Consider the following 21,443-nt stretch of genomic DNA (forward strand, 5'->3'; position numbering starts at 1 on the left):
AGACCAGTCAGGTGAGGTGGCTTTAACAGCTTTTTATTCACAATATCTTTTAATTCAACTCATTAAAAACATGCACCAATCAACCACTCTCCTCATCTTGAAGATTAAATGTTAAACAGCACAAAGTTCCATCAGAATTGAGTTTTCTTCAAGTAAAAAGACTATTTCAGACAGTTGTATTAAGTGTAGAATTTGTACATGACTCCACTGCAAGGTCACAGGGATGAGGTTCAGTGAATCAGAAGGGCACAGGTATCACTGAGGTACCTCTGGGATACCTGGATTTCTGTGTGTTGGATTCCTGATGCTCTCAAGGCCACTGAGCAGTAAATCCAACACTTCAGGATGCACCTTGGTGAACACAATGCAGGTGACCACAGAACATGCTCTGACAATCTCCTGACGCACCAGAGAATATCTTCAAAGGGATCTGCCCTTATTTTAGAAGCATCTAGATTTTCTAAATACAGGCCAGTCCAGCAGGATGCATTATACAAATATGGCCACAGTCAGGCTGCCAAACATCTGGAAATTCTGGAAAAATATCAAAGCAAAACCTTGAACGAAAGCTAAAAAAAGGCAAAAAAGACATGCCTGAAGAAGCCAGGACAATGGTAGAACTGAGGAACTCAGCCTAGGAGACCAGGGCTGTTGCTGGTGACACTTAAGAAATCTCAGTCTGGGGATTCTTGGACTCAGGTCCCTTCTGATTCACAGGTAAGAATTCTGACAGTGAGCACTAAAGGGAGCTTACTGCACAAATGGCAATTTGTAGAGGAGAAATGCTGGTTTTTAAGCTAACTACGCATTTGTTCCATTGATTATTCCAATGAGCTACGTCATAAAATTCTGAACTCACATCAAAAAGCAAATCTTCTCAAGTTTCATCATCATGCATTTATTAAATGCTCTGATAATGAACCAGTGCCTGTTGTAAAACAACCTTTGAACAAAACTAGAAAATGAAGGTGCCCACAGGACACTTCCACATATGAACTCCCGGAACAGGAGTTGATTGGGATTTCTACTAAGAATTAAACATATTATATCTATCATTTGAAGACAAAATGAAAATTATACCCATCATCCTCTGTGGTATTCTCTGGAAGATCAAACAGTTCCACAGGTCCTTTTTGTTCTTCCTCTTTCAATCTCTCTTTTCCAAACTCTGAAGGATAAATCTACAAATACAACAACACAAAACTAAGTTTTTAACTGTGGTGTAATGTACACTAAGGAAAAAAAAAAATCTCTCTAGGGTTTTACACTTCACAGTTTTTATTTAGGATCAGTAAAGGGATCAATTCCATAAACTTTAATAGCTTCCTAATGTTAACGTATGGAAAAGACAGTAGAATAATCAAACTGCTTGCTAGGACTTTTGAGGCAGATGAAGAACAACAGGAACCTTGACTTTGTTCATTGTGTACATTGTGGCCCTTTTCAGAAAGATGTATCTGATTAAAATTTCTCAGAGAGCTGAGGTAGACACTAATAATGGAAAAATATAACTAAACTGGTCAGAATACAACCAATTTATTAGTAAGGTCTAAGGCTGGGTCTTCAGTCTAAGGTTGGATTATCTGCCATACAGACCACTGAATATTAAACTAATCAAGGAAATGTAGTCTCCTCCTACTAGAGAAAACCTGCACTGAGGGCCAACCTCATAAACAAAAGAAGTTAATGGCTTTGGCCTTTAACTCTGCCAAATACATGCCTGTTAGAGCAAGTTAAAATGCAACAGAGTTTTTCTTTAAACACATTAATATTTCTTTTGGCTCTCCACAGTACTGTCTTGCTTCTTATTTTCTAGTCTATTTTTTTAACAATGAAAGTCAGTACTCCTTTTAGAAACCAGTTCTTACCTTAACAGAAAACACTGTTCCTCCTTTGGGTGTGAAACAATTAAATAGAGCCAATAAATCCTTAGCCTTCAACCTATCCCAATCCATATTACAAACAGCCAATCTACTTGTAATCTGAAAGAACATAAAAATTCATAGATTTAATTGTTAACTGTTGTGGGGAATACACAATTCACAATACACTAGCAGAACTCGGTGGTAAAAATCAAAGTCAGAAATAAACTTTGCTGAAAAAAATAAAAGTAGCATTTTCCTTGTGACTTTTTATCACTTAAAGTAGCAAAGATGAGAAGCATCATTGTGACTTTTTACCACTTAAAGTAGCAAAGATGAGAAGCATCATCGTGACCTTTTAACCTTAAAGTAGCAAAGATGAGAAGCATCGATTACCAGAGCACATAAATTGTGAAGCACCACAGAATGGACTGCACCAGTCACAGATTTAGAACTGCAGTGACAATATAATTGCTTAGGATTTTGTTATCATCAAACATTGTTAGTCTCAGGAGCAACCACTACCACTATTGTGACAGCACTAGAGTACTGTGATTTCTTTACACACTGATTGTGCAAGCTGTAAAGTCCTATTTCACTGTCTCATGATGCCTTAATTTCTTAAAGTGTGAGTTAAATAACTAAATTTTTGAAAAGTGAAAAAAATCAGTAATGAACAAAAGCAGTACTATTTAAATTCCGGAATTACTGAGAGGCTCGATTTTGTTTATTCTTTCATCTGTAGACAGCTTACTCATAGGTATAGGTAAGTGTGCTTAGGGGAAGAGGAGATACCAGTGAAAACTGCAAGTCTCTCATTGTCAGACAATTTCATTACCACTTCCATTCTGTCACAAAAGCTGAAAAACCTTTATGAAAAATACTTCCACAAACTGTTCCATAGATGATGGTCTACAATGAACTCATAACATTTCTGAGTTTGTCATGCAGCAGCTTTTCACATGCAAAGTACTGTTACCTCATCTCCACGTGGGGCATCTTTATCTAGCTCTCGCCACGAGTGCTCAATCTCTGGCTCCTTTGGAAACAGCTCGTTTAAATCCTCATCATCCTCTGAGCTTGTGTCAATGTTCCCTATGCCTCTGGCTAGATCTGGCCCTTCATCTAGATCACTTTCTTCATCATCTTCTGAATCACTGTCATCTTCACCCATTTCCCCATCATCTTCTGACTCCTCTTCCTTGCTTGTTTCTCCACCATCTTCTGATTCCTCTTCTTCCAATTCTGCATCTTCACTTGAAGAGGCTTCTTCCTCTAACTGGCTTTTACATTTTACACTTTGGTCACAGATGTCTGAACACAGAAAGATAAACATTAGATACATTTTTATGTTAGAATTACACATGACTCTTTACAAAAACGGAAACTTCAGGGCTTTTTCATACCTATTTACAAGACTCCTGATACGGTGCAGGAGCAAGGAACAGAAAACATCAGCATTTCCTCTTTTGTTTGTCTGGTCTAATCTAATTTAATTACTCTTTAGGCTCAAAATTGTACTATCAATCCCAAATGTAATTAAATATTCAGTTATTTTATTTATATTACAGAATGAAGAAGTAGAAATCTATTTAATAATGGAGGCTATACACATGCACAAGTTTTTCTTCAAGTTCCCTGTTCTTTCTAATCCTCCCTAATATTAATGGCTCAATGCTGCCATGCTTACAATTTCAGTCCACAAGTTGTGATGTGCCTTCATGATATCAGTTCATATATCTGAAGTTCAGTTTAATAAATACAGCAGTGCATATGCTGTTTTAAATTTCACTTTCCTAATTAACCGACAATTTCAGCACCAAGAATTAAAAGAACAGGGATATTCACAATCTTACTGAAGAATCAGAACTGATTCTATACAGAGCTGACCAACTCCAATCCTTCAGTAGCACTGAATTTGAGTCAGTTAGCTATTTTATAACTAATCTTGGAGAATAAAACAAAAGCATCAACATCCAAATGAACACAGCTAAATTCTCCTTGTTATTTGAATAACTAACCTGATTCTTTTATTTTCCCTCCTAGGGAGTGGTCCCCCCTGGGAGCTTTGACTGACTTAGTAGCACTTCCTCTTGAAGACTTTTCCTTGATTTGAATGGAAATGGATCTTCCCCCTGACACTCCTCCTTGTTTGTTTTTCCCTTTGGGTAAAAGGCCCGTGATTCTCTGAGAGTGATCAACTTCCACTGCAGGTTTCTGTGAGTCCTCTTTCAAGCTGAACTTAGATTTACTTTTTTGTCCTTCTTTTTTAAGGTCGTTTAGTTTAGTCACCGCTTCACATGTTTGGTCCACCCCTTGCTGGGCTTTTTTGCTCTCCTCCTTTGGGATGCCACCAGCAAGAGCTTTTGCAGAATCTCCTTCTCCTTTACCTTTAGCTTTCTTTTTCTTTTTTTTCTTTGCTGTGAGTTCTTTGCTATCACTTTCCGAAAGATCAGAGTCAGATTCTGACAAGGCATAAAACTTCCTGAGGTTCTCTGTAGTGGTGTAGTTAACAGGGCGACCTCTTTTATCCACTGTGTACTTCAGCTTGAACTTCTTGTCATGGAACATGGCTCGGAACCGCTTGTCAATCTTGACTTTACGTTCCTTTTCAGGCATCTCCCAAAACCTGGGGTCCCTCGCAACGCAGCTGAACCGGCCATCGCTCAGTATTTCCTCCTGGGCTGACATTTTCGATGCCATTGAAGACTTGGACATCTACAATATGGAAAAAACCCAAATATTTCTGATTAAAAAAAAACAATTAACATAGATTTAGATATGTAATTAAAAGAAAACAAGGACTAAACAAAGTTAGGCTTCTAACCTGTACCGAAAAAATTATTTCAAAAATCATATATGGCAATTTCATAGCATCACAGGCCACCTGCTTGGAAGGGATCTCAAAGATTCCCTGGACCAACATTTCTTGGCAAAAGCATTGAATATACAAGATGGCCCAGCACTCTGACAGCCAAATCTTATAAGTGGGAATTCACCACTTCCCTGAGGAGATTCTTTCAGTGGTGGAATACTCTCATTGAGGAAAGTCTTCCTTTTGTATCTAAGTGGAATCTCTCCAGGAATAACTTGTACCTATAATCCCTTGTCTTTTGCTTGTGACTTCTTGTAAAAACACAGTCTCTAACTTCTCTGTAGCCACTTTTTAAACACTGGAACCTGAGGATAAGGTGTCCCCTGAACCTTCTTTCCCCAATGTGGAACAAATCCAATCCTCTCTGCCTTTCCTCACATGGCAACTTGCCAGTCCTTTGGCCATCCTTGTGGCCCTTTTCTGGGCCCTCTCCAGCCTGTCCACATCTTTTTTGTAGGACAGAGACCAAAACTGAGCACAGATGTGACCTGACAGGCACCATGTGGCATAATGAGTTCTTTATCCCTGCTGGTTGATGGAACCTAGAAGCCCGTTGGCTTTGATGCAGCAGCAGATTTAAACAAGTCACAAACAATCCTGCACCTACCACAGTCTCAGCCACAAATCTTTGCTTTGTCAGCTGCACTGGCAGCCCAAAACTCCCCTGTGCCCTGGGCTGCATCCAAAGCTCCATGGACAGCAGGTGAGGAAGGGAATTCTGCCCCTCTGCTCTGGTGGGAGCCCACCTTAAGTGCTCTGTCCAGATCTGGGATCCCAGCACAGGAGGAACATGGAGCTACTGGAGCAAGTCCAGAGACCACCAAGAAAAGAGGAGTTCCTCTCCTATGAGAAAAGACTGAGAGAATTGAAATAGTTCAACCTGGAGAAGGCTTCAGGAGACCTAACTGTGGCCTTCCATCTGAAGGGAGCCTACAAGAAAGATGGAGAAAGACTATTTACAAGGGTCTGGAGTAACAGCACAAAGGGAAATGGCTTCAACCTATTAGAAGATAGGTTTAGATTAGATAGGAAGAAAAAATTCTTCCTATCTAAGGAAGAGGGTGGTGAGGCACTGGTACAGTTTGCCCGGAGAAGCTGTGGATGCTTCATCCCTGGAAGCGTTCAAGGCCAGCTTGGATGGGGCTCTGAGCAAACTGGTCTGGCGGAACGTGCCCCTAGCCTGTGTTTAAGGCCTCTTTCAACCCAGGCCATTCTCTGATTACGGATACACCTGGCTTGCAGACACATCCCTCCATGACTCCTCACCAGACCCACGCATGGGACCTTCAAGGAGATTAACCCAACTACAGCCCACCAGCAGCACCAGGTGCACCAAGACGGCTTCAGCCCCCACACCCGCTCCGTCCCGAAACCCCCGAGGCCGCTCCGCTCCCACCGACCGTGCCCGGCGCCCGCCGCTCCCTCACGGCGCCGCTTCCGGCGGCGCTACGGCGGCCGCGGCGGGACACGGCTCCCCGCCCGCACGGCGCAGGCGCGGAGGGGCGCGGGGCCGAGCCGATGGTGCCGCGATGGCGCCGCTCGTTCTGCGCGCTGAGGGCGCGGTGGTGCCGCTCCTTCTGGGCGCTGCCGGCCAGGGCTGCCGCCGCTTCGCCTCCTCCTCCTCCTGCCGGAGCATCGCCGGGCGCGCTGAACCCGTTCGACCGGCGGCTGAAGCGGAAGCAGAAGAACTGGGCGGCGCTGCAGGCCGAGCCCGCCAAGTGCGATTACCTGAGGGAGGAGGTGCGGGGCCGGCGGCGTCCCCCGAGTGCTGTGGCCAGTCCTGGGCCCCGCGGCTCTGGGCGGTGCTGAGGAGCTGGAGCGGGTCCAGGGGAGGGCAGCGGGGCTGTTCAGCCTGGAGGAAAGAAGGCTTAGGAGTCGCCTTATCACTCTATGTAGCTCCCTGGATATGGAGGTTGTAGGCAGGTGGAGGTCGAACCTCTTTTCTTAGACAGCCAGCGACAGTATAAGATGACATCGTCTCAAGCTTTGCCAGGGGAAGTTTAGGTTGGGCATTAGGAATTTCTTCGCAGAAAAGAGTAATCAGACATAGGAATGGGCTGCCCAGGGAGGTGGTGGAGTCACCGTCCCTGGAGGTGTTTAATGAAAGACTGGACGTGGCACTCAGTTTAGTTAAGCACGGTTTAGCTGACAAGGTGCTGTTTGCTAATAGGTTGTAGTTAATGATCCCAGAGGTCTTTTCCAGCCTCACTGATCCTGTGATTCCCCGCAGGTCGGCGGCAGGATCGCGGACCGGGTGTTTGACATCACCAGGTGAGCCCCGCCTTGTCCCGCATCCCCAGGGGTGGGAGCCCGGGGGTATCTCTGGATGCGGAGTGCCTTTCCCCGAGGTACCACAAAAGGATGTTCGGTGGGCTGAGTTCAATAAGGCCCTTAGAGATTAGCGGCTCTAAAATTAAAAATATCGTAAGACTTGGTTATGTTCTGTATTGCTGATCTTATCCTATAGAACGTTTCCTCTCGCTTTGGATGTTGGCTCTGGAAGAGGTTACATAGCTCAGCACTTAACCAAGGTACTGTTCTCGTCATACTTAGAAGTGTTTAAAGGAAGGTCATAAGTTGTACATCCTTTTCAAACAGGGCTCTGTTACAGATTGTCTTAAGACAATCATCTGAGTCTTGATGAGGTAAATTTCCCCCGCCCCATATGCCTATACCAGTAGTTATAGCTCAAAGCTGCGTGTTGTGCAGGCTGTTCTTCATTTATTGCCACTGAAAACTGGACAAATGTGCAAGGGAAGTTAGCTATTATAATACAGTTAACTTTTAGTTTTGGTAGAAATATGCCCGTTTTTTTGGTGAATATATTGGCTACAGTTAGTTGTTAAAGAGAAGTGTCATTATGGAGGCTTTGAAGCCATTAACAGTTTACCATTCATGAACCATTCTGTGAGTAAAGGTGCTTCCTTGGCTGTTAATCCATGGTTTATGTTTAACTAAACTTATGCCTAAAATTACAGAATGTGTTTTCTGTTACCACTTCTGTCTCAGCTGTTCTCCCTGGGAGCAGGTGCCACATTGTGTGGGGAAAAGTGCTTTGTGCTTTATATAAAGCTTCTATCAAGAGTGGAAAAGATTCTTTCTAATTTATTATGGGTGTAAGTGCCAAAAAATTACTCATGTCCATTTACAAAATAATTCACATATTTAATAGACTTTTAAAATTTTATTTCAGGAAACAGTTGAAAAACTTGTTCAAGTTGATATCGCAGAGAATGCTCTGGTAAGTAGCTTTTTGAATGCTAAAGTGCTTCAATTCTGTAATACAGGAAAGCAACAGAAGTGAGGTTTTGATGAGCTGTTTTTCTTCCAACCCAACATTAGAAAAATGCTGTAGAATCTGAAATCCCGACGGTCAGGGTTGTAGCTGATGAGGAATTCCTTCCTTTTAAAGAAGATACATTTGATCTTGTTGTCAGCAGCTTAAGGTATGTAGTCATAATTTATTTGTTTTGTTTAAGTTGTTAATAATGTTCTTTTCAGAGTAGCTTTAAGAAAATAAATCCAACAAATATTACTAGTCCCATTAAAAAGCAATAAGAAAAGTACTTGCATAGTTAATATGATCATGTATTAGTAAAAACTGCTGTCCTGGTGATTCTTCCTGTTTTTGTTTAATTTCCTTCAAAACACTTGGAACTTCTCTCTTTCCTGCATTTTGACATACTAGTCTCCAAGATTTGTGTTTTCTCCCCAAAAAAAAGCACTTTGTGGATAAACTTCTGTTCTTGTTTGGTATCAGTTTCAAGCAGCTGTTTCATCTTCAGAAATCAGTTTGTGGCTTTGGCTCCTGAAACTTACTTAGCTAACTAGGTAGTTAGCATTTGATTTAATCTGAAATTATAAAATGTACACTTCTGTTATTTCAGTTTACATTGGGTGAATGACCTTCCCAAAGCTTTCAAAGAGGTAAGAAATTGTTTTTTAATACTCTTAAGTTAGTACTTGCCATTACTTGCATTGAGAGCACTCTCTATTTCCAGGTCTTCTTTAAATAAGAGGCACAAAACTCATGTTGCACACAAGTATTTTTTGCAACACTTTTCACAGTTTGAGGAGCATTAGCTTATATTGCTACTAATTTGCTCACTCAGACCAATTTGGAAAAAATAACAACAACGCACTTGTACAATATTTGGATTCTCCACAGCTGAGATCATGGTAGCTAATGTCACCTGAGACAGTGCTATTGATCTTTATTGTTAGCTCTTACTATTTGTAGTAAAATACTACACTTCTCAAGAGCTGCTTTATAGAGCTTGAGTTATTTTTATCTCTCAGCTGTTTATTTTGAAATACAGCTTTGACCAAGGCTTTTTGATATTAGAATAAAGCAAATACTTGTTGAGGACAGAAAAATATTTTTTTTCACTAACAGTTTTGGTTATTTTGGATTACTTCAGCTCTTTCCTGCACGTGTAAACTTTAGTCAAATCTAAAAACATGGTGCAGGAACAAGGAACATATTAACCAGTTTGCTGGTTTTTCATTAATTTCAAATTGATCAGTCATTGCAGTGCTGTTTTATCACCTGTTGGTAGGACTAGGACTACCCTACTGTCACTGAAATAATAAAAATAAATTGAAATGCATTCAGTACCTATGAAAAGAAGTTTGAAAGAAATACAGGATTTTCACCAGAATTTAAGTATTCTATGGAGGGCCAAATATTTTCTCCTACAGTAAATATAACTGACACTGTCTCACAGTGGTGAGGGAACTGGGCTTCTTTGCCAGCTTTCATGATTTCCTGTGTTGTCTTTAAGTGATGGAAACTGCCTTTAACTGCCTAATTGTCTTACCTGTCAATTAAAGGCTTTTTTACTAACACAGAAAAGGCAGCTTGATTAATACTTCATTAAAAAACTATGGAAAACATTTTTTTTCAAAGGCATTGGAAATGCTTGCTGTCATGTTAGCCTGGCTGTATAATCAGACTCTTCTGGATGTCTAAACCAGAGATAATTTCCAGCTCTTAGAGCAATGAGAAAGCGTTAATTTATTTGCCTTCTCCCTAGGAAGAGGGCTAGAACTTAGAAGACCAGAAAGCAGCTTGTCAGCCTTGGTGTTTGAATTATGATATTGCTGTTTGGGCAAGTTAATAATAAGTAATTGTAGACATAATAAGAATGGCATTACTCTATTGTCTCAGAAGTGCAGAGATCAGTACTGGAAACTAAAGTCTTAACTTGTCTTAAATCAAGACATTAAAAAGTGCTTTTGCAGCTCTCAGAAAGTAAAAGTAAATAGCATACTTGCCTTAATCTATCCTCCTTTTAGAAGTAAATTAATTTAGAATATTATTTTGGGAGTATTGTGCTGAAAATAGTTTTACCCTCAATTTCTACAGTTTGTTCCATGTTTCCTGAATGGAAGTGTAATTTCTGAGGATTTACTCTTAAGAACAGAAAATAGTCTCTCTTCAACAAGAGTATTTGCAGTGTGACCAGAAGCTGCATCACAGCTTGCCCTGCAGAATACAGTCAATATTAAAAGTCTGTCACAGCTTTTAAAATGATTACTTCTGAGTTCTTTAAGATAAAAAGTGTTAAAAACCACTTAGTTAGGTAGGCTCCACGCAGCAAAGCCGTGTTTGTGTGTTTGTGTGTTGCAGATCCACCAGGTGCTGAAGCCCAACGGAGTGTTCATCGGAGCCATGTTCGGGGGGGACACTCTGTACGAGCTGCGCTGCTCCCTGCAGCTGGCCGAGCTGGAGAGGGAAGGGGGCTTCTCTCCTCACGTCTCACCCTTCACCGCTGTCGCTGATCTGGGACATCTGCTGTCCAGGGCTGGCTTTAACACCCTCACTGTGGTAATTATAAGTAAGAGAGCCAGCAGGGAGAACAATCCAGAACGCCAGAGCTGCTGGAATATGGAAATGGCTTTGTTAATGTAGTAATAACATACTGCTTCCTTCTGCATGTGGTGCACTTTGCTGAACAGGCTGCAGAAATAGCCTGGATTGCCACTGGTTTTGGTTTTGTGGTGATAATGGAACCAACTGAAGTGTATCTTTGGCTCATGGCCCAGTAGAATTTGGATGGTTTTCTTGGAGAAATGTCAAAGAATGTTAGGCCTGCATGAAAAAATTATAGACACTTGCTCTTTCTTCTAAAACCAAGAAGATAATGATATTTAAATTAAAATTTCATTGCATTTGGGCTACTAAGCAAAACTTCTTAGAAATGTTAAAATAGTACATCTTAAAATGTTAAAATAAATCAAATACATGAGTTGAGCAGAAGAGGCAGAAGAATAGAATTGTAGAATGGTTTGGGTTGGAAGGGACTTCAGAAATCTAGTTCCAACCCTCCTGCCACAGGCAGGGAATAGTTTGGTAGTACAGCAAGGTTGAAAGAATGTGATTGGTTTAGTTTGGTATTCTCTAAAATTGAACTTCTCAATTCTTCTAGGATACTGATGAAATCCAAGTGAACTACCCAGGGTTATTTGAGGTTATGGAAGACTTACAAGGCAAGTATATTCTTTGTGGGACCATAAATGTTTTCTGTATCAGTGGACAGTTTTAGAACTGTTTTACTTTGTGTTTCTTAACTCTAAATCATAGACTAGTGTGGGTTGGAAAGAGCCTTTAAAGGCCATCTAGTCCAACTCTCTGCAGTAAGCAAAGACATCTTGAACTAGATCATGTTGCTCAGAGCTCCGTCCGACCTGGTCTTGGATGTTTCCAGGTGTGGGTCATCCACTACCTCTCTTAGCAACCTGAGCAAGTGTTTCACCATATTCATCACAAAGAATTACTTTCTTAAAAAATATAAATCTTATTGCAACAGGGGAAGCATTAGGTTTTTCCAGCTTTCTAGTAAGTCAGGAGATTATACCTGTCAGGAGATTTGTGTTGGGAAGCACAAGACAAACTACTTCATGGTCTGCTGTGAATGGTCTGCTTCCCTGGGGTTCCTGTTCTGCATGAGCCTGTTCACTGTAAGGTGCAGAAAAGCCCTTAAAGGGAGACAGCAGTCCATATCCCACACACTAACTTCCTGTGAGCCTTGCTAATTACCAAGGCAATCATCAAACTGCTTTGGAATGAGAGTAAATAAATCCTTAATTTGGAAGTTGCTGAGGAACAGCAAACAATTGAGTAACGATTTTGTTAATACTCTGATTGCATTTGTCATGGATTGTAAAGCAGTCATTCACATGCAGTCTGTTGTTACTGACAGCAACTCAGGGCATTTCTTATCTGGATCGACTGCTGTATGGAGTAATTCCTTAATGGAAAGGCAGCTTTTATTCTGAGCAGAAACATTCAGATGCAGTAAGTGATTAGAAAGATTAGAATTGTGGTTACTTTCTTTTGTATTTTAAATCTCTTGGATTAGTAATTTTAATGATTATCTGTTAAACGAATACTGTCATGTGTCTGAATAAGCCCTTTGTACTCATTCTTAAAATCAGTTACACTTAAAAGCCTAAATGTCTGAAGTCTCAGACTGAAGACGTAATAATTTGAAATTATTCCTAGCAGTGCAAACTGTAAATTGCAAAGCATAGGAATTAAAAGTTTTGGATTCTTATGCATAAGAAACTCACCTAATGATCTGTGGTATGTTCTCTCTTGCATTGAATAACAGAGGATTCTGTACTTTGGTTTTGTAAGAATCTGTCCTTAGTGCATGACACTTAACTCATGGCATGTGCAATTCTTTTTCTTAAAGCTAAAACATATTTTTAGGTATGGGGGAGAGTAATTGCTCTTGGAATAGAAAACCTCTGCTGCACAGGGAGACAATGCTGGCAGCTGCTGCAATATACCAAGGTCAGTATTAGAGAGTGATGAGTTCATCTAAAATGACTTGGAGAATATTTTTTCTATGTCTTTTTTTATGACTTTTGTGTAAAAAAAACTCCGAAACCTAAACAAATCCAAAGCAAAACCAAAAACCCCAAATACTCCCGAACAAAATGCCATTATCATAAGCTATTTTTGACCTCAGTTATAATGCTAGGATTTGAACTATATTGATGCAGCAGTCTGAGATATTTTTATTGTCCCAAATCTTTCAGCTGGAGTCATTCTGATGAATATGTCACACTCAGCTCTGATGTTCTGAGAACTGAGTGTTTCCTAGAGCTGACAGCCTGTACCTTCTCTCTCTCCCTTCCTGCCCCAACAGAAATGTATGGAAACAGCAATGGCTCTGTACCAGCCACCTTTCAGATCTACTACATGATTGGCTGGAAATACCATGAGTCACAGGTAATGTGAAGCTGTTATTTTCTCTTTGAAGGTACTGATGTTTTAAAAGCTTTTCACAAAACTTCTTTATTTAAAATTATCTCTATACGGTTTGTTTTTTTTTTCTTCCTTAGGCAAAACCAGCCCAGCGAGGTTCTGCAACAGTTTCATTTGGAGATCTGGCAAAAATAGAAGGACTTCTTAAAACAGGAAAAAAATAGTTGTTCTTCAGAAATAATAATTGTCTTGAAACTTCTATTAAAGTTTTAATTGCAGACAGTCTTCACTTGTGCTTATTTAGTGATGACATCCTGAAATGATAATAAAGTACGCACTGTTGAGGTTTTGTACTGTGCCACAGCATTATCTGTGTGAAATGGTGGGTGTTAATTTTTTCTTTCTAGATAAATATTTGAGCAGTTTGCTCTCTCAAGTCTTTGAGAGAGCAATTCAACTTTCAACTTTTTATTAAATTTACTATTCTCAAAAATAATGCCTCCTTCAGATTTCAGTATCTCAGAGTGCTCCAGGTATGGTTTACATATCTTGAATGCATTTTTAAATAATTTTTCAAAGCTAGTAGATCATAGTAAATAATAGTGTATTATAACAGTAAAGAATGGTAGCAGGTGAATTTATGAGACAGCCTATAAGAGAAACTATCAGCAAATACAAAGATTTGAATTATTATGGTTTTTATGAGTTGGGAACTATGGGTAAAAGGTTATTGTAAGAGATTTGAATAATTGATACTTTATCTAAATGTTAGTTGAAAATTACTCTTACACATTACTTTCCACTTTTCTATGTCAGAGGCTAAAGAGCAAGAAGAGTAATTTTCTCCTTAGCTGTGCCATGGAGCTATGATTTTTCTTGTCTATAACAGCATTGCCAGAAATTTATATTAATTGCAACTATGACCCATTAATATGAGAGGTTTAGAAAAAATACCTGCCCAGAGATTTTGTTTGATTGTAGCACTCATAGAGTTGGGAAGAAACAGAAAGGATGAAGTCTATACAACCAAATATTCAGTTCCATAATTTTTATCCTCGTATCTTAAGTGGTATATCAATCCTGATGGAGCTAAAGCCTTTTAAAGTTTATTTCCTAGGCTTTTTTAAGATTAACCACCAGGTGGAGTTTGACAGAACTTGTGCATAACACAAACCCAACAGGCCAGGTAGGCAAAAGTCTTTCCATCTGTAATGTCATGATTTGGGGGGTTATTTTATTGACCAGGCTGTGACTTTGAATAAGAAATGGGCAGAGAACGTAGAAATCATGAGAAGGAGGGTAAGGCTATTCTGTCCTGTTTTTGCTTACAAGCCTAACCCATAATTATTTGAGAGAAATTAGTTGATTTATTGTTTTCCTAGAAAAGAACAGTAATTCTGCTGGAAAAAAGGGCAGAGACTCTAAATGGTCTGACAACCTTTAAAACTCTCTAAAGACTAAAACAAGAGCTTGTTTCTCTGAAAGCTTCTGGTTTTTTAATACTCCCATCAGTGGACTTGGTACAAAATACTGCATTATTCTACAGGTCTTCTCTGGCTTAAATAAAATTCCCTTGTTTCTGGAGGAATCTCTGATTTCCCAGATGTAGGTTTCCATGAAGTTATATGTCAAACTTTATAAATCATTGGATTAGTAGGGTAATTTCCAATCACTTGAGCTGGTGGTTGTGACTCAGACGTGTTAAGTGAATGAGGAGGTGGAATGTGCTGGGTAAATGTTAATTGGAGAAGTGCTCCTGCTGTGCCCCCTTCAAGTATTCAAGTTGTGGTGAAAAGGAAGGCTTTCCAGTTCTTTGATTTCATATTTCATAGATGGCATACATAAATAGTAAAGTGTTTTGGTAGTGGGGAAACATCTTCTGAACAGGGAGAAAAGATATGTAGCTTTCCTCCTAGCCCGTGGGGGAAAAAAGATGTAGATACTCTATTAATTTGAAAAAGGGCTGGGGAGTAATAGAAGTGAGGAGTAGTAAAAATGGCATTGGAGCAGTGTGGGTTAGAATTAGGAAACATGTAACAGGCAGGTAAGGTGTTAATTTCCCTGTCTGTGTTTGAATACCTGCCTTTTGTGGGGGCTTTATACTGCCATTATAGGGTTTTTTCTGTAGTACTTCTTGGAGTTCTAGGTTACTCCTGATTTCTGTTAGTTGCTTGAATAAGTAACTTTGAAAATACTTAGTTTAATATGAAGAGATGTTTTTTGTCACAAGACTGTTTCATTTTAATTATTTTTTAGATTTAAGTCTTTATGGCTTTCTAAAATTGTAATGAAGAACACAGTTGCCAGTTGCTAGCCTAGTACTCTGTATGCTGACAGTCAGCTTTTTCAGAGTGAGTAACTTCTAAAAAGTAGCTGTGAAGGTGATGCAATGTCTCTTGTAAGCTTAGTTAACTTAAAAAGCTTTATGCATAATACAGAATATTTTTCTGCTGAATACAGAATGAGAGAAAAAATCAAGGAGATAAGTATTTGATTAATCAAAAGTTAGGAGCCCATAAATAAAATAAAAACAGGTTTAGAAGAAGCGTGGTTGCACTTAATGAGCATGAGAGTTTGAGTTGCAGATTAGTGAGTATGCTTGGTCTGGGTCTTTGGTTACAAGATCTGTAACCATGCACGGATTTATTCAAGTCTGTTTAGAATAAAGGAATGAGATCCTGTACTTTCAAGACTAAGAATCTGTGAAGTTAAAACATGAGAGAGGATTCTTCATTACCTCTAATTTATAAAAATGACATCAGCAGAAGTACAAAAGTGAACCATACAAAATTAAATTTAGCTGTATTTCTTTACACTGTTATAAAAAGAAAAATACGAATGACACTCTTTTGATGTTTTCTGGAAAAACTAGGAGCTAACACTGAGCTTTCAGTTGCAGGGGGAGAGATACACCAAGCTTTCATATGATGTTTAATTGGAATTTTCTGAAGCAAAAACCTGATCTCTGGGATTAAATTCATTAGAGCATCTTGTTTAATAAACCACTTCTTAGAAGGCTAGCATGTATGTTAAACCTCTTAAGTTTTCATTTTTCTAACCCAGAGATTTAATATTCACTTTTCAAAGATGTGGTCCATTTTTGCTCCAGGATTTGGAGCCATTACTTTGGAGAAGTGCAATTATTGTAGTCCTTTAGTCCTTTGATTGGAATCAGTCTGAGTACTGAAGCCAGTGTGATTTCCTGAATATCTTGGATGCCTTCAGGTGAAAGAAAAGGAAAAGAAAAATAAAAACCTGAGATAGGTAAGTTCAGTTGAAGGCTACATGTAAGAATGAAGCAGAAGACACTGAAGGAGTGCATTTGCTGCTTGTAAGGGAAAAACAGCTCATGCCTTACTTAAATCAAGTTAAAATTGAAGTGATTTGTTGATTTATTGCTAGTTTGTAATTGACTGTTAGTCTGTGAACTATACATGCAGGATTAATAGCAGCAACATAACAGATAAATGACTACTAGACCCTTACAAAACCTTAGTAAAAAACCTTCACATACCTAAACATACTCCTACAGCAACCCCCTCAGCCCCCATACATACACTCTCAGATTTGAAGGTAAATTTGAAGGTAAACCTCCTGTCCCTTTACCAGGAGGTTTCAGTGGTATGAGCCCACCCTTCTCAAAATATATTTCTGTGTGCATCCATCACCTGAGGAGGTGTGGATGCTGTAGCTGCATTCTCACCTGTGCTGTTCCTACCACCTGCTAATCCCCCCAGCTGTTGGGGCAGGACCCCAGAGGTGACACCCCAGGAGTGACCTGTGCTTGTTGAGCTCTGTTCTCAGCCCAATGGCAAGGAATGGCTGTTCCCTCAGGCCCCATAGAGCTTGAGGTGCCAGGGGCACCTTCTTGGTATCAAACCAGGTTTTCACTGCTTTTTTCTCCCTGTTAGAAATGTTAGGGCTTTTTATATTTTATATTTTAGCCGATTTTTCTTTCCTGTCTGAGGTCTCTTGATAACTGCCTGATTACTGTTTCATGTGGCTGATGGTTATCTTCATTTTCAGACAATCTCGGCAGATTTTAAGCAAACACCCTCTCAGTTCTGGATGTTTTGTTTGCACACATTGCACATGTATTTCTATCATATCAGCTGATGATGTCCAGGATTTTTTGCCACCTTGTACTCTGTGTAGGTTTCCCCCATTATGTGGAGCTGTGTCTTGGGGTACAAGGTTCGTTGATAAAGGAAGAGACAAATTCCACAGAAATTTTTTCAGCCATACTATCATCTTGTCTTCACAAAATGTGTATTGCTGTACCATTCAGGTGCCAGAGCCATCAGTTCTTACCAAAAATTACATATGGAATGTTTTAAAGTCTCCCATTTATTTTACTACTCTGTGTAGGAATGTGCCGCCTGTTGATGGAGTGACTAAATTATTCTTTGTCTGCTTAAAAAGGCAAAAAGCCCAGAAGTTTCTCTCCCAATCTGCTAAAATGACACCTCATAGAACCTTTTGGACTTCTCCTCAGACCTGGGGCTGTCTAATTGGACAGAGGCCAAGAGGTTCCACCTAGGTAATCCACTAGAAAAGGAAGAGAACAAAGGAAATAATTGCTTTTGTGGGGTATTTTAGTTTCTGTTTCCAACACTATGTCAGAAGCCATCCTGCTAATTTTATGTATTCGAGGTAACTGGGCTATCTCAGGTGTGATAAGTTCTCTGAGAGCTCATAAGACCTGGTTTGAGGAGAAACCCATCAACCATGTATTATATTTTCAGTTTTATGAAAATCTATTACTTTATTCCAATTCTAGAACTATTGATTGCTTTAATTTGATGCAGAACATATATTTGTTACAGAACTCTCCATGTTATTTTCTAATGTCAGTTGCGTTCACTTGTGGAATTAAAAATGTAATTCCCATCAAGTACCACCTCAGGTTTGGTGATTATATTCCCAGTCAATTTCTTTTCTGACTCAAAAGCAGGATGCCCAATCTTAGAGTAATATTGCAGATCTGAGGCAGCAGGTGTAGTGAGCTTTACTTGGTAAACTAATGCTGAACTTCATAGGTAGCTAAATTCAAAATATAAGCCAGTCAGAACTCAGTATCCATTTAACAGAAATTTGCATAGTATCTTGTCCAGGCCTGACTTTTTGTCTGTGACTTTTTTTTTTTTTTTACCTATAATTTATGTTTCTGAAATTCTAAAAGAAAAGCTGAGCTGGAGCTACTGTGAAGAGATTTTTTTTAATCACATCTCAAACAAAACATTCCTCAAATGATTTTGCCTCCAGGCTTCAACTTCGAAGGCATTCTCAGGAGAAGCTGCTCACAGCACTGTTGAGTCAACAGAGGTAGAGCACTTGTTTGATACATGGATGACTGATCTTCGATTACCACCTTTCACAAAACAAATGAAAACATCTGTTCTTTTATTTATATGTGAGCTTTCCAAGTAGATGTGTACAATTTTCTTTTGTTTGTTTTTGTTGTGTGTTCTTTTTCCCTCCTGACTCACTGAATCTTCATTGTATGGAAAGTGAAACTTTGAGCACTGAATGGATTGGGTGATTGCATCTCTATTCAGGTTGGTTTACAGTGTGGTGGCTGGTATTTTTTTGTACCTAAAAGTTTATTATCCCTTAGAACATAGCTAAGCACAAAGTTTTAAATTAAATTCTATCCCAAAGATACGGCATTAAGATAATAGTATGATTATTTATTATCCTATGTTTGGAGCAGACTCAATTGCTCTGCTTTGGAAAAGAATTCAGGTTTATAAACACAAAGGCTTCCAAAGTGCAGGGAAATGTTTCCCTGCAAAGAGTTAGTAAATCTTCACAAATATAAAATTACTCAGTCCCTGCACTCCTTTCTGGCATTTTCTGCTGGACAGCTTGGCTTTGTTATACTCGCTCTCGTAGATCTCTGAATTGTCACATAGAGACTGTGCATGATTTTAGAAGTCTTGAGAATTGAAATCAGAGCCCCTTAGCTGTGAAAAGGATCTGAGAGTTAGATCACAGAATGTCTTGGGTTGGAAGGGACCTTAAAGCTCATCTAGTTCCACCCCCCCTGCCATGGGCAGGGCCACGTGTCACCAGAGCACTGCCCTGAGTGCTGCAGCAATATGAATGGTTCTGTGCACCTACCTGCTCAGTGTCTGCTTTTGAGTATTGCTGAATAACTCCATTGAACTATACTGTAAATATTATTTGTTTTCAAGCAGTTAACCATCTTGAAAACACATCAACATGACTTGGTATAACACTTGATGAATTTACAAATGAATCTTGGCATAAGGCAAATGCATTTTAACGCTGTGGTTTGTATGCCTGCTCCCTGCATATTTATTTTCAACTTCCAGTTGATTAGCTGCTTTGTCTTGTGTGTAGAAATGGCCTGTTTAATGCAGTGGGAAGTCGAGTAGAAGCCAGCATTTGTTAATGGATGCTTTGAACAGGCACAGTCAGACATTTTAAATTATTCTAACTAAGCAGGAATTCTAATTTATTTCTAAAGATAGAAGTACAACAACCCAATTACCTAGTTTTCTCAGAGAGTGTAATGAGTGTAATTAGCATTAAATTGGTCTATAAATTTAATGGGCAATTTCTTGTGTGGACATTGAAAACACTAGTAAAAATGTGGCAAGCTATATTAGAGTCCATATAGTATCTTGTTCCTATTAGATGCTTCCTTGACAGAAGGCATTACTGTAAAATATAAATCAAATCTGTTCTGCTCAAGGAGTTTTTAAGGTATTGGTTCAAACAGGCATGCCTGTAGGTTTGACAGTTCCTTCAATCAGAGAATTTTTTGGCTGTGTTGGCAGTAGGGTTTTTTACCTTTTAAAGATGGTTTTCTGACTATAAGTTCAAATTTGTAGCATATGTGAGGATGTGGCCAGTTCAGTATGTAGCCTCAGCAATGGCTGGATCAGTTGTTCTAAATGTAGATTATACACACAGCTGACAATAAAGATAATACTATTTATTTACTCTTGGAAGTGGAAGGGGTGCTGGAGTCCCACACCTGATGCAGAGGTTCTCAAATCATGATTCAGGCTGCTGCCAGTACTTTTGCAGTTGGTTGGATGTAACCAGCTGTGGGGCATTTCAGAAGTTCTAGATGATGGAATTCAAAGGATAATTTTCCCTCCCTTCTACAGCTGGTTTGTTTATGATGGGGAATTTTCTATGTAAATGTGTTTTCATCTAGTGCTGTAAACTCAGACATAGCAAAGTTGTGGTGACCTGCTGGGACTAAAGTGGTGAGAATTAATGCTGTGAGAGAGAACACATACTTAGAAGAATATGAAGTTTCTTCTGCTTTGTCTGTTCCCTAGAGAGTGAATAAACAAAAATCCAGCCCTGAGGCTTGAAGATTAGGACCAAATTCTTCAAAGTATGTTTTCATGATGGGTTTTTGATTTTACCCTAGTGCAAGCTGACATTACTGGAAAGAGAGATAAATGTAAAATTCTCTAAAACAAATTCACCAATCATGAAAATTCTTTAATTTCTTCAAGAGTGAATCCATTTTAAAGTTACTTTTATTGCATTATTCTGTTAAATACAATGAATAAAATTATAGCTGTGACTGTGAAAATAGAAAATTATTTTTCTTGTGCATTAGAACAGCAACTCTCTTAGGGATTTATGCCCTACCACATCTTTCCTTGTCTGATAATTTCATAGAGTGCACTTGCCTGCCTTCCTCTTCTGCCTTATCACTGAGCAAATGAAATAGTTTGCAGGTCCTGGGCTGCTTTGGAGAGATGTTGGGCCACTGTGTGTACTTTGTGCAGCCTGCCAAACAAATTAGGCAGTGTGCTCAATTTACTTGAGCACAGTAGGGCCAGTAAAAGATGTATCTTTACATTTCTAGGATTTAACTCAGGGCAATGTAAATTATTTTATCAAAATATATTTACATGTAATTACCAATTCTGTTCCAGGTTCAACAGTAGTAATCCTATGGGATTACTAACTTGGATTTATTCAAGAAATAGTATTTTAAAGCATATATTTTTTAAAAAGGGTTTTTTTAAGTTCCTGTACTCAATGTGAACCACACAGCAAGGGGAGAAAAGCATGGAGCAGTCCATTGCTGGCCTCCGTCAAACTGAGCTGTACTCTGCTAAAATAGAACTTCTTATGGAGGAAAAGTGTTCTCAGGTCTTTACTTCTGAGAGAGTCACAGAAAAAAATAGATCAAAGTTTTAAATAAATCTCTTGGGAGAGTGTGTTCATATCTTACCCGGTGAATCAGTGCACTTCTCTTCACTAGTAGCTGAAGACTGAAGATGTAATTCTATAATAAGGATGCTTTGGCTGTAGAACTTGTAAGAAGTAAAATATTTTGTTGGTCTGTGTAGGAATATAGGTGTGTTTGACTTTGAATGTGAGACCTACCTCACTTAATCCTGATTATAGGAATAAAGTTATTCACAGGCAGTGCAGGAAGGGGCTGATTTTTCTGGCTGTGCTCACAGAGGTAGCTGCTCCCAAGGCC

The 21,443-nt window shown here is 39.3% G+C and overlaps 2 protein-coding genes across 5 annotated transcripts in view; one reads left to right on the forward strand and one right to left on the reverse strand.

The window, feature by feature from the left end:
- Positions 1-6,285, reverse strand: part of ESF1 (ESF1 nucleolar pre-rRNA processing protein homolog) — a 29,361-nt gene extending 23,076 nt beyond the window's left edge. The window contains exons 1-5 of one of the 2 annotated variants that reach the window (XM_012572203.5): positions 6,138-6,285; positions 3,884-4,580; positions 2,842-3,176; positions 1,869-1,982; positions 1,081-1,181 (exon numbers count right to left, since the gene is read on the reverse strand). In XM_012572203.5, the coding sequence (XP_012427657.4) occupies positions 1,081-1,181; positions 1,869-1,982; positions 2,842-3,176; positions 3,884-4,580 (1,247 nt within the window). In that variant the 5' untranslated portion in view covers positions 6,138-6,285. The other variant, XM_072927622.1, reaches the window with a different exon arrangement.
- On the forward strand, positions 6,198-13,233 carry NDUFAF5 (NADH:ubiquinone oxidoreductase complex assembly factor 5). Of its 3 annotated transcripts, XM_002197472.7 has the most exons (11): positions 6,199-6,477; positions 6,968-7,008; positions 7,205-7,268; positions 7,931-7,978; positions 8,080-8,183; positions 8,625-8,664; positions 10,370-10,567; positions 11,169-11,229; positions 12,455-12,538; positions 12,897-12,979; positions 13,093-13,233. In XM_002197472.7, exons 1-11 carry the CDS (start codon positions 6,256-6,258, stop codon positions 13,177-13,179), a joined length of 1,032 nt encoding a protein of 343 aa, XP_002197508.5. In that variant the 5' UTR covers positions 6,199-6,255; the 3' UTR covers positions 13,180-13,233. The 3 variants fall into 3 exon arrangements, with proteins under 3 accessions (XP_072783724.1, XP_002197508.5, XP_072783725.1); XM_072927624.1 differs by lacking the exon at positions 7,205-7,268 and having other exon boundaries at positions 6,409-6,477; XM_072927623.1 differs by lacking the exons at positions 12,455-12,538; positions 12,897-12,979; positions 13,093-13,233 and adding an exon at positions 11,943-12,403 and having other exon boundaries at positions 6,198-6,477.
- The last annotated feature ends 8,210 nt before the right edge of the window (positions 13,234-21,443 follow it).

This window comes from Taeniopygia guttata, chromosome 3 (assembly GCF_048771995.1).
Source record: "Taeniopygia guttata chromosome 3, bTaeGut7.mat, whole genome shotgun sequence".
In the NCBI taxonomy this organism is placed as follows: domain Eukaryota; kingdom Metazoa; phylum Chordata; class Aves; order Passeriformes; family Estrildidae; genus Taeniopygia; species Taeniopygia guttata.